Here is a 12,418-nt window from a genome sequence, read left to right as displayed (position 1 = left end):
TATCATGCTACAATAATAACAAAATGTTTCTAGTCAATAAATGAATTTTTGTTGAAACATAACATGTTACATAAAAAAAATTTGTAATACAGAAACTTCTTTTCCTATCAAATAAAATGTTGCTGTATAATTTCAAAGACGTACTATACAGATAAGTAATTTTAATATGACACTTTTTGTTTTATGATAAAGAATTGTGAAATAAAATTCATTATTTTCCTTAAAAAATAACAATAAGAATTTACTACACAATCAAATCCTGTTTGCAAACTTCCCTATTCCTATACATTTATATTTTCTTGTAGATCATAATATCAGAGACAATAATATACCCAAGGTATCAAATACTTTATTATAAATATATATAAAAGTACATTCATTTAATACATTTGATTTAAAAACTACTAATATTGTATCATTATCAATAAAAAATATAAAATATCATTTATCACAAGATATTATAAAAAATAAGGTTCTATCTCATGCAGCATATTAATCAAAATTCATATTATTACGTCGTTCAATATCTTTAATCTCTAACATATCTGTTTTAAGATGCAATTTCATTATTTCCCGCCAAATGTCCATTCTATGTTGTTCATTATCAATTCCAAGTCTCAATAAAATATTTTCATTTATTCTTAACAAGACCCTTCCAGTGATATCGTGCTTAAAAAACATAAATGATATTGATCAATGTCGATCAATGCAAAAGTATATAAAATACAGAAACTATATATTTCCTCGTGTTTAAATAATTTAAATACTTACATATAGAAACTTTTCATGGTATAATTGATAATAATCACTGCAATGCCTCCTCAACCATTTTTGTACATCTAACACATTCCATAAATAAACAGGACGAGGTCTAGCAGTTTTGTTCTATAATATCCAATTCATTTACAATCAGCATAAAGTTTTTATACCCTTAATTGCTGCATTTCTTTTATAGACAATTGATCAAATTTCAATCATGCTAACAATGATAGCGCACCACAAGATAAACATACCTTTGGTTTATTAGTGGAATTAACAACCTCTTCTACCATTGTGTGCAAAATTCAAAATATAAAATTATAAAGAATACAAATAGAATAAAATAGGTTACAAAAAATTAAAAATAGTACGTAATATATCCTTCTAATGATACAATCATAAAAATTGTATAAAATGTATCTTATTTAAAAACTTGTTATTGTTATATTACACTAAAATGCATTGTAGAAAATATACAACATACAACAACTAAACAAAGTTAATTTAGAACGTTGCTCTTCGCTGTAAAATTATATTGCTTTTATCCATCTATCCTTCGTAATGTTGAGCATAACTTCTCCATTTTGTCACTATGCAATACATCCATTTTAAAGTGTAAGCACGCATGTATTATGTCACTAGAAGTTCAAAAAGATACTAGGCTAAATTGTAATTGCTCGAAATTCATATAACGTAAAACTTTTATTCATTTTAATCACGGACAATCAAATTTTATTCAAGCTATAAATATTCAATGGTAAAGTATTGTCCAAAAATTGTTTTAGTTACATTACTTGATTAATGTTTCGTAATATCTGGTAATATCAGATAATATATTGCAATGCATTTCAGTTTTTCTAATAAATATTATCGATCTATATATTTTTTTATGATTTAAGTTCCGTATTATACATTTGAAGATATATAAAATCTATGATATTGAGACACAATTTTCTACAAGTCATGTTTGAAATATGCGAATTACAGTATTATATTACCTTAATTCCTTCCCTGTGATATATTTCATTTGATAAACGTCACACATGCATTAACACTTAACATTAAACAAACAAATAGCATTAAATTAATAAAAATTCAAAGCGCGCGAGTATCACGATTCAAACGCGATCTGAAACTGAATGCCAACTTAACGTGAACGGAAGTACATTGATTTGACTTGCCAACTTCATTTAACGTCATTATACATTGTTTCCGATCTTTCTCCAACAAGTGACGGAAGAAAATGGTAAGTATTTCTTATTTATCGTGTATAATTCTTTTAATTTGCGATATTGTGCATAGTGTATTTGTTTAATATATAATATTAATAAAAAAACTAGTGCGTAGGACGCAGTTTTACATAATATAATGAGTATTAACGGTGATGTATTCGTGAAATATGAAAGTGCAGAATGATTGTTGACCATGTGGTTTTCATATTGTGTATATTCGTAGAATACCATTTTTAAATAAACTATAATTTTTTCAATACTAAGAATAAAATGCACTGAAATCTAATATTTGTATTTTGAGTATTACATGTTAGGAATATTTGTATGTTTATATTTTATACATAACCTCCATGTGTAGTACTAATAATTTTAAACTTCAGAAGAAAAAGTTCGAAACGTAATTAACAATTATTTATCCACGTTAGTAAGCATCAATATTCCATATCACTGTTATTGTTGTATATTTCACTTTTCTATTTTCAGACTTGCAAACGCAGGAATGGTGGACGTGCCAAGCATGGCCGTGGCCATGTAAACCCTGTCCGTTGTACTAATTGTGCACGCTGTGTACCAAAAGATAAAGCAATTAAAAAATTTGTTATTCGTAATATCGTAGAAGCAGCTGCCGTGAGAGATATCACAGAAGCAAGCTTTTATTCTGCATATCAACTTCCAAAGTTGTATGCCAAGTTGCACTATTGCGTTTCTTGTGCTATTCACTCCAAAGTAGTTCGCAACAGATCAAAGGCAAATCGTCGTATTAGGACACCTCCAGTTCGTAACTTCCCTAGGGTAATTATTATTAAATTACATAGTTATGCATATTATTAATTTCATCAATTTTTTTGATATACATTCATTTTATCATATCTTTGTTCTGTTTAGGATCTGCGTCAAGGCCAACAAAACAGGAAATAAATTACTATGTAAATTTTAAATAAAATAAAGTATAAAATCGATATTAACTGTTTTTTATTTATATCATTTATTCTACAAGTTACAAGATAAATTATTTTAAACCTCCTATCATTCCTAAACAAGTCACTTTAAAAATTTCTTGTTACATGATTCAAAATTATTATAATAGTAATGCACAATGTAAAAATTACACAAGTCAAATGTATTTGCATAGTCCCACATAAGATACACAAAGAAATACACTTTTAAGTGTAGTCTTAACATAGTTAATACTAAACAGTACCTTATGTTTATTTTCCAAAATGTGATGTTAAATATGAAGTGAAACTTCATATCTAGTGCCTGCTAATAATGCATAAAATTGATAAAAATATTTTGCATAGAACTGCAGCAAGAATTCCGCTATTGTTGCATTTTTGTAAAATTAATATACAATTAACAATAATTGCCCAGTACATCAAGGGAGGAATCATTTATTTGCTTCCTCCATTGCTTTTTTGAGCGTCTTTTCAAATATTTTTTTGGAATCGCAAAATCCTTGCTTTGTTTTCCCAAATGAATTTGGACCAGCAGAGGTTGGTGTTTCTCTTCCAATATTTCTCATTCTCATTCTTGCTTCTGCTGGCATTTCTTCAGGTTCATCTTCTTCATCTGCATTGAATACAGAAGCTACTGTTGGCCTCTGGATTGGTGTTGCCTTTACAGTGGGTTTCTAAAATACAGTTCTCGTAAGAACAAATATATATATGCTTTCGTCAATTTATACATTACTACTTACTGATGTAGAGCCTAGCTTTATCTGAATACCCTTCTTTTGTTCTGTTCCACTTTTCTTCCCAAATCCAAATGCCAGCTTCTGTTTCTTGGCATCACTTTGATTGTAATTACCAGCCTCACACCGGTCATCTGATCTAATCGGCGAACGATCCCTTCCTCTGTCATCTCCCCTGGAGTCCTCTGCTCTGTACACACTTGACCCTGACAACGTCAAACACTGGCAAAGTTCAGATCAAGTTAAACAACATTGTATCTTTTAACCGGAAATATCTAAGCGGCATGCTTAGCACAAGTTTCTTGTAATTCCGAATAAAATTTAAAAACAAATGAAATCAATAAATGATGATGAAGAAGAAACAAGTGTGTATGTAACATACATATCCTAAAGTTATTTATAACAATACGATATACGATATATGTATATTTACTTGATAATCTTATTACATAAGGTTAACATTCAATCCGTTTTTATTATTGTGAAGCATCCTTTGGCACATGGTTGTAGGATGCATGCACCCAAAAACGATACATGAAAAGTAAGAAACGAGATTTAGAAAATAAAAGTACGATTTGCACGTCTAGTTTTGTTCTAAAACTGCTTCGTAATAGATTTTCTAAATTACATATTTAGAATTTGGCGTTTCCATAATTAAAGATTGTGGGCTTGAAATCAATAACGAAAACAAATCAAGACTAGAACACTATCCATTTTCTGCAAGGTACGAAGTAAATGTTATTTTACCAAATGCGACTGATACGATTATAAATAAAATGAATAAAACCTTTTCTATATTCGTCCCCTGGATTCCTCTTCGACATTTTTCTGATTTTCTTTGGACGCAATGCGAAATCGAGCGAACTGAAGCACTTTAACGACAGTAACTGCAGTTTACTTCACACTAGTGTACCTAGCTTAGCGTAAATAGGGACATTTAAGGAAATATAGCAGCGGCTAGTAATTTTCTTATAACAGTCAGTACAGGTAGTACAAAAGAGAGAAAACAAAATTTATTTAATAAAATACATCCTTAATGATTACAGATACTAACGTTAATTAGAATTTGTAGTTTGGAAATTATTTTAAAAATATTCTTTTCATTTATTTAAATTTCCTTACCAAATCTCCTTTTCATTGGTAATGCCTGGCGCTTCGTACTGTGTATTTGAATGTGCGTACAATACATATAAATAAAGCATTTTAATCTTGTTAATGTTAGTTATTTTATTGCATACATTTTTATATACAGGGTGAGTCACCTAAGGGTTTAAGCTGAAATATTTTCGATATTATTAATTATATCGGAAAATGTTTCAGGTAAAAGTTGAATGGATTCAAAGGGAGCGTGTTTTAATGTTAGTTCTTTGTAGGTGGGCGCATGAAGGTCATGAGGAGGTTAACTTCGTTGAAATTTTTGTTAAATGGAATTATATATCCTTTAGTACATTAATCGATGCACTGGATCTTGTCTGTGTCTTACGTCTCTCCTTGTTTATCGTACGATAAGTTTTACAAGTTGAAATTGAAATATCTACTAAACCAGTAGTTTTTCGACACAAGTAGATCAATGTGTTACGTTTTGTTTGGCTCGTTTTGGTTGTGTTGCCGTTAATTTTTGAATTCAGATTAAATTGTAGTGTTGTCTGTCGTTTAATGCGATTGGCAATTAAACTCCACGTTTCGACTAACCTGCTCCACGCAGGAGTACTGGCACGGGAGAGGATTAAAGTTGGTGAAAATAAATGTTCGCTTAATCCTATTATATTATTAGACAAATATTCTTCACAAAAAAAATGTTTATTCGTATTCTAATTGGATATTGACAGAATCGTCGTTGAAATTTCGAATACTCGAAGTTACAATCGTTCGCAATACGTTTTCACTCTTATTAATTACAAAATTTTAATTTGATAGATTTTCAATAATTTACAAATTGACAAATATAAACACGTCGATTAACAAGACTAACAAGAACTGGGAACTAATGAAACAAAGAACTAAAAGATAAAGAACTAAAGGACTAAAGAACTTAAAAACTGAGAGCAAAACTAAGAGCTAAAGGAACTAAGAGCTGAAAAAACTAAGGAACTAAAGAATTAAAAGGCAAAGGAACTGAGAAATTAAGAGCTAAAGGAGTTGAGAATTAATCGCTATGAACAAAGAAATTACTTGCCAAGAAATGGGGAACTGATCGCCAAGAACCAAGGAATTAATCACCCGGAACTGAGGAACTAATCACACAAAACTGAGGAATTAACTACTCCGAACTAAGGAGTCATTTCTCTTTCTTCTATGTCGCTACGCTTATTTATATTTACGTCTACCGTGGAGGGGTCGTCATGTGACGGGTTATTCCGTGGGGGTTGTGAGGCTCGAATTTGGTTTCTATACAAATTGTTAAAATTTATTTAAATTTCAAATTGGAACGCTCACTCGCGCTATTGGTAGTTTTAGTCTACGTTACGGCGCGTGCGCAGCGCGGGACGTGACAAATGATTTTTATAGAGAATCTCAAGCTGTATTAGTGTATTACAAAATATAATTCCATTTAAAAAAATGTCATCAAACCCATTTAAAAAAATTAAGTTGACCTACACATTACCTTTACGTGTCCATCTATAAGAAAACTAATAACATCATTTATAATATACAATACAGCCGATATCTTGATTTAAACTGTTAGTTGATTCACTCTGTATATTGATTCCTTTTATGAATAATTGACAAAAATTGTTTAATATATTGTTATTATATTTCTTATATCCACGTATTTCTTTTTATGAATATTTAAAATAATAAAATTATTACCATAATTACACATTGAAAATTTGTCACAAAGTTGTCGGAAATATATAGTGACAACTGTAACGTTTATTTACAGATTCTAATGTAAAATTATAAAATTAATTATTTTGAGATAATAAACACTGTTAATTTATTAACTGATTTATTAATCTATTAGTTAAATCATTGAAAGTATAATAGAAAAAATAAATAAAGTATACAAAGTGATCGTAATCTCATTTTCCTCGTGGATATTGATATAAAACTGTGAGTATGAGATCAGTTGTTGAAAAGCCACGAAAGCAAATGTATTTCTTTAGAAAAATTAACTCAAACCACAGATAGCGATTCTAAAGTACATCTATAATTTTCAAAAATAGAACAAAGCCAAGTCGTCACCAAAGCCGAAAGAAACATTAAAAGAAGGAACCGTTTTCCGTATGCTTCCAGTTGAATTTTTAGTTTATTTGCTTATTTAGTAAAAGAAAGTTCTGATTATTTATTAGTGCGAAAATTCTAAATCGCCTTTTTGTTCGAAGATGTTACTAAACCGAATTGGATTCTTACTGGTGAGATCATTATAATTTTTTTGAAACGTTCTTCCGAAGAAAATATCTTCAATTTAATAGTATTAATCTGATCTTCTACCATGATATTCATAATAATTACCAAATATCGAAACTATAAAGCGAACAAAGAATCTCGCTCAATAAATTAAGTACATATTTACAAAATTCGTAGATAAGATTAGACGTCAGAATTTATCATTTCAGTTTATTTAAAACTCTTCCGAACCGCTATAATATCTTCGGTTCTTCGATAATTTCCTTATCAGATACAGAAAATCATAGGAACGATTAAACGATGATATTCATATTCTGAATATCATCGCGTCGTTAATGTACACGATAATGTAGAATCGTCTCTTTTTATTTAACTGCTATTTTGTGGAAATTATAATTACTTGAAACCTTTTACAGCTTATACTTCCTCTCTCAATGACCTCTCCTACATACGAGACGACACAAAGTGACAATCCGCAACGTAATCTACTTAAACTACATAATCGAAATAAATATCTTTCCCGAAAGCATTTTTTAACGAAGCTATGTTTCAGTGTACAAACCGGCTCCGATTTGCAAGGATAAAACCTATTGCGAAAATACATTGTATTATCCAACCGATATAGTGTCGAGGGAATTAAGAAAGAATCCGCATCTTCGAGATTATGCTACCGTGGATGATGTTCGTAAATTTCACGATCGGATTCATTGTCTTAGTAATTGGATATTATGACACGGGATACATGCAATTCTTCGACTTTTTTCGTCTTTTCATATTACCATCGAATAATCGTATCTGGTAGTGGTTAATAAACTACTATTCATTTCAGCTTATTAGCATAGAAATTGCACTTGGTTACATATATGCATGTACACGTATGTATTACAAGATGTACGTTATCTTCATCGCACACTGTTACCGAATCTGTCTTACGTAATTATTTCTTTAGCGATGCATCGAATGTTCCTATTCTAGAACTGTCTTTGGTTTGCTGTAAGGCACTCTTGTTCCTTAAAACTACCTTGAACTATTTCACTGACTACCATTTGCATTTCACGCTTTGCACATTGCCCCCTATGCTCGTTTCTCCTCCAATTCTATCTTTTTCTATCCTTTTTGGCCATTCGACAATTTCCGCTTTCCCTTCCGTGTTTCTTCCACGCCCAGACTTTTTGTGCCAATTTTTCTGCAAACCTTCCAGTTTTTAAATGTCCCTTCACTGCTATAATAAATGTTAGTTTTCCCCTTCACGCACCCAAAATCTACATGCTTTCTCCAAGCTGCCACACCTTGTTCCGTACTATCGAATAATAAAATGCTCTATAGTAATGTTCAAAAAGAACCTCATTTCCGATAAATTTCACACATTACAAGCAATTCACACTATGCCTCGACTCAGCGTGCTGGCAGTTTAGTTTTAGCTAATTACGATAATGGTACATTTTTTAATTGATATTCACACGCTTTCATATGTAGCCTTTTTTTTTTTTTTTTTTTTTGTTTAACAGGTAGATTCGTTACCAGGATACGAGAATGAACTGGAGGACAAACCACTTTGTTTGTCTACGGTAAATTAACGACTTGATCGATATTTCAATAATGTAATGTTATTGATATAATTATGTTGAAATCAAGATTTTCTTGGTTACCGTAGGAGCAACTTGTATTTCCTAAATTAGGAATAACGAAAAATTTGGAATGGAAGTATATCGTAAACCATGAAGACTTGGTGCAAGCTGTACGCATCGAGACATGCCTGTAAGTATCATTTTATGTCAGTTTCTGTTCTGTTCGGTTTACAATAAGTATAAGTAAATTTCAATTTAATTTAATAATAGGGAGGAGAGCCAACCATGCAAAGTGATCGATGGTTTCGCCGAAGGATACTATACAAAGTGCAAACAGAAGTTCATATATCGCCAACTCTTGTCATTGACGGACAATAGTACGATAACCAACGATTACTTTGCATTCCCAGTAAATTGTTGCTGTCACGTCGAATTCAAAGTTGACAAATTTTTACATTCATTTAATTCTCATAAGAGATTAAAATGATGAGGGCAAATGGATGCCATGTTAAACGTGATATCAAGTATGAATATTATGGATATACATCCTATACTTATATTGCATTCTCTTATTACAAAACACGTGTAATGTACTTTAATAAACGAAACACGATGCATTAATAGCCAGTGCCATCACTTATAATAAATACTCGTCTTACTCGATTCAATAAAATTGCCTTTATGCGACCTGTATGGCTACGTTAAGTCATATTTATTTTATTTTGCCTTTTTCTAACATCACGATACATTAGAATCACAAGAGCATATCGATCAAAGTGCAAAAATATTTTATCAATCGTTTACGAGATGCGGAGCTCCACTTATCAACACAGATTGCATAGCAACATGTTTAGCTTTCTACATTGACAGATGCAACTATTTTTTATTTTATTCTACTTTCTGTCTAGTTAATGCTCATATTCGGCACACATTATAATTTCACTGGAACCTCTATTTTTATCATTAGCGAACATTCTAGTCTAACGCTTCACCTTTCACGAGCCTTTTTTATTCTTCTTCGTCTCGCCTCATATTTATACCGCCGCATCAACGTACAACGATTTCTCTCACTTCAGGATAGATCGTTTCCTCTCGTGACATTATCTCGCGGTGCTTCTATCTAATTGTCTCATACCATGTACTTACGTAAAGAGACACGACCATTTTAATTTGTACGTGGCTGTAGATATATAAAAGTCGATTCGTTCGTCATAATTGTTAATAATAATTCAAAGTAACCGAGCCGTGCGTAAACGTGACACAGAAAATATAGATATCACGGTAGGATAATTATTGATGAAATTAATTCAGAAAATAAAGAAATTCACGAGAACGTATTACGCGCAACAAATTGTGTCGATCGATATAATCATGAGAATTACCTTGCCACGAATTAGATGACTTTCGTGTTTCGACTGCGTAAGAATAACCATTCATCGTGAATACCTATACGTGTAACCGGATACAAATAATGGTAGAATTCCGCCGATTTGCTTTGCTTTCTATTCGGCATATTCAGTTCGGAGTTCAACTCGGTGCATTAGACTAGAAATCGATAATTCTTTATACCATATCATATAGATTTCTTCTATGGATAGATATTTATTATTACAATTATCTGTATAGCTGTTACGTAGTTGAAAATTCCCTTTTAATTTTATCGTTTGAAGATTTCTATATATCCCGCTACGTCGCGAAGTATTAAATGTCATTAAAATATAAATCATTTTCTATTCTTTTCTATTCTTCATCGTCGAGTTTCCCATCGAATGCGTATCAACGTAAGCTTAACGAGGTTCTAGTTACGTCATTGCTTAAGCAGCCGATTATGTTGTTCACGTAGAGCGAAGCAGGAACAGGGAAAATATGAAAACCAATGAGCGGCCCGATGAAAATCGCACTATTCATTATTCCGAGGGATGTACCTGCATTTCACTGAAATCGCTTTCATTAGCGTGCTTCGACTGGCGAACTTGAATAGGAAAAGGAACGCGCGTTCGCTTCTTCCTCTCCTTCAAGGTTCCCCGTTACGCTTCCCGAATCGTATTTCAGCATAATACAGCGTGCATGATAGGCTATGAATTTTGGACGCATCGTCTCTCGTCTGGGTGCAACGGAAGAAAGTAAACCATTGACACGATTGGCAAATTTCCAAAGTGCACGGCAAACTCGCGGAAGACACAGGATGACGACGAGGCGCAGACACGACGAATAGCTTTAAATAGAATAATCCTATTCGATGGAAACTCTATAGAATAATTGATAATTAGCAATATCTGTAGCAGTTCTAATTCTAATTCTCAGTTTCTAAATAAAGCCGAACAACGTCTTAATTTTGGAAAGATAATCATTTTATAAGACGAAGCTTCGTATTTACCTTTTGCTATGCGATATATTTAGAACTGAATTTACATAAATACTGATATTATACTTGTTACCGCTGCTATTAACGTAAATCATAGAGATAATGGAAATAGTTGCAGCATTAACGAGAACAATGGAAGCAAGAACTTAATGGAAAATTGATGTCTGAGGATTAGAAAATTTCACCAGATACGGATCTGCGGATCTCGATGAATCGGCTTAATCTTCTTACAAACGAAAGGAAAAGAGATTCGCTTCCAAATTTTGGAAAAAAAGAAAAACATTCTCGTGGTGGGCAACGCTCTCCTGTAAAAGCTAACAAGGTGGGAGTCGGTATAAAGAGAGGAAATACTCGATGGCGATGGCCAGTGAGTTCAGTGAGAGTGCCGTGATCCTTTTACCGATCTACCGTGAAAGTCAACGATGAAGGTACGCGTCTCAAGATCATTGTGCACCGAATTTCTTTCGGTTCATATGTGAAGTGCTCATTTTCCTATCGAAATCTTACTCTTGCCTTTCTTGTTCGAACCGATTAACGGGCCCGTACCGACCTTGTCGAGAAGAAGACCTCAGAAATCCTGAAATAGAATTTACATTTGTGCGAATTAATTATACTTATCAATTTCAAAATTCACCACGGGGAAATTCCATTTATTCGAATTCTACTTTAGCAAAGAAATCTTAATCAATGCCTGAATTAAATATGTTCTCCTGCCGATTGAATCCGATTATCTGGACGTTGAACTTCTATCATTACGTGAACGAAAAGTCGTTTAAAGAAGGACTAGTTATACTTATGAATACTGTTTATGCTCCAATGAGTCCAGGACTCCGAACCCAATGGACTTGCATTGTTCTTAAAATTTCCTCTTGATAAGATCGATGTTACTCCAGTCTGAAATTCCATTTATAAGATCGTTCTATAAGGCGATCTCTTTGCGGTTTCGCTTCCTGTGGCGCGGTCGAGGGTCGAGGCGTTGCGATTAAAATCCATGTGAAAGTAAAGGATATTTGTTCCTATTCACGGATACGTTCTTCCCGAGATGCACACACGGCAACGTAGAAAATTGCATTTTGTTCCCGCGCGTTCGATCTCGCGATGTTTAGAAGGTAAAAGTGTGAAGAAACGCGACGATCATTGTCATTAACAAGCGGTCGCTTACCCGTGAGAAATCGCGTTTATTCGTTTGATAACTAAAACTATCTCTCTCAACACAATACGAAATATCCTCTTGCGTTTTCCTTCGTATTATCCTTTCTGCGAAAGTGTTCCGTTCGATTTTTCGTACGTACGATTTTTCCGCCTCAAATTTTCCATTCCATAAACGACACTCTACGAACTTTCTTTCAACGAAGAAAACGTTTCTCGCTGTTCAACAAACGAACATAAAAAAGTGCTTAAGCGTTCAGTTTGAAAATAAAAATAACAAAAATATGAAAATTATGGCGGATCC

General features: G+C 32.5%; 4 protein-coding genes across 5 annotated transcripts; 2 read left to right on the top strand and 2 right to left on the bottom strand.

The window, feature by feature from the left end:
* Positions 1–329: 329 nt before the first annotated feature.
* On the bottom strand, positions 330–1,368 carry LOC117210183 (protein aveugle). The gene is made up of 3 exons (XM_033452944.1): positions 1,014–1,368; positions 772–885; positions 330–669 (listed from the first exon to the last, which is right to left on the bottom strand). Exons 1-3 carry the CDS (start codon positions 1,050–1,052, stop codon positions 493–495), a joined length of 330 nt encoding a protein of 109 aa, XP_033308835.1. The 5' UTR covers positions 1,053–1,368; the 3' UTR covers positions 330–492.
* Positions 1,369–1,868: 500 nt separating this feature from the next.
* Positions 1,869–2,952, top strand: LOC117210197 (40S ribosomal protein S26). The gene is made up of 3 exons (XM_033452972.1): positions 1,869–2,005; positions 2,475–2,783; positions 2,877–2,952. Exons 1-3 carry the CDS (start codon positions 2,003–2,005, stop codon positions 2,907–2,909), a joined length of 345 nt encoding a protein of 114 aa, XP_033308863.1. The 5' UTR covers positions 1,869–2,002; the 3' UTR covers positions 2,910–2,952.
* Positions 2,947–4,614, bottom strand: LOC117210196 (PEST proteolytic signal-containing nuclear protein-like). The gene is made up of 3 exons (XM_033452971.1): positions 4,469–4,614; positions 3,688–3,887; positions 2,947–3,621 (listed from the first exon to the last, which is right to left on the bottom strand). Exons 1-3 carry the CDS (start codon positions 4,503–4,505, stop codon positions 3,379–3,381), a joined length of 480 nt encoding a protein of 159 aa, XP_033308862.1. The 5' UTR covers positions 4,506–4,614; the 3' UTR covers positions 2,947–3,378.
* Positions 4,615–6,612: 1,998 nt separating this feature from the next.
* LOC117210248 (protein spaetzle-like) lies at positions 6,613–9,223 on the top strand. Of its 2 annotated transcripts, none has more exons than XM_033453064.1 (6): positions 6,613–6,735; positions 7,449–7,512; positions 7,586–7,713; positions 8,541–8,600; positions 8,687–8,790; positions 8,871–9,223. In XM_033453064.1, exons 2-6 carry the CDS (start codon positions 7,467–7,469, stop codon positions 9,085–9,087), a joined length of 555 nt encoding a protein of 184 aa, XP_033308955.1. In that variant the 5' UTR covers positions 6,613–6,735; positions 7,449–7,466; the 3' UTR covers positions 9,088–9,223. The 2 variants fall into 2 exon arrangements, with proteins under 2 accessions (XP_033308955.1, XP_033308954.1); XM_033453063.1 differs by having other exon boundaries at positions 6,613–7,037.
* Positions 9,224–12,418: the final 3,195 nt, after the last annotated feature.

Source organism: Bombus bifarius, unplaced genomic scaffold (genome assembly GCF_011952205.1).
Source record: "Bombus bifarius isolate JDL3187 unplaced genomic scaffold, Bbif_JDL3187 scf7180000008199, whole genome shotgun sequence".
NCBI classification, from domain to species: domain Eukaryota; kingdom Metazoa; phylum Arthropoda; class Insecta; order Hymenoptera; family Apidae; genus Bombus; species Bombus bifarius.
Note: the sequence above shows the minus strand (reverse complement) of the source record. Positions and strands in the feature narration are given on the sequence as shown.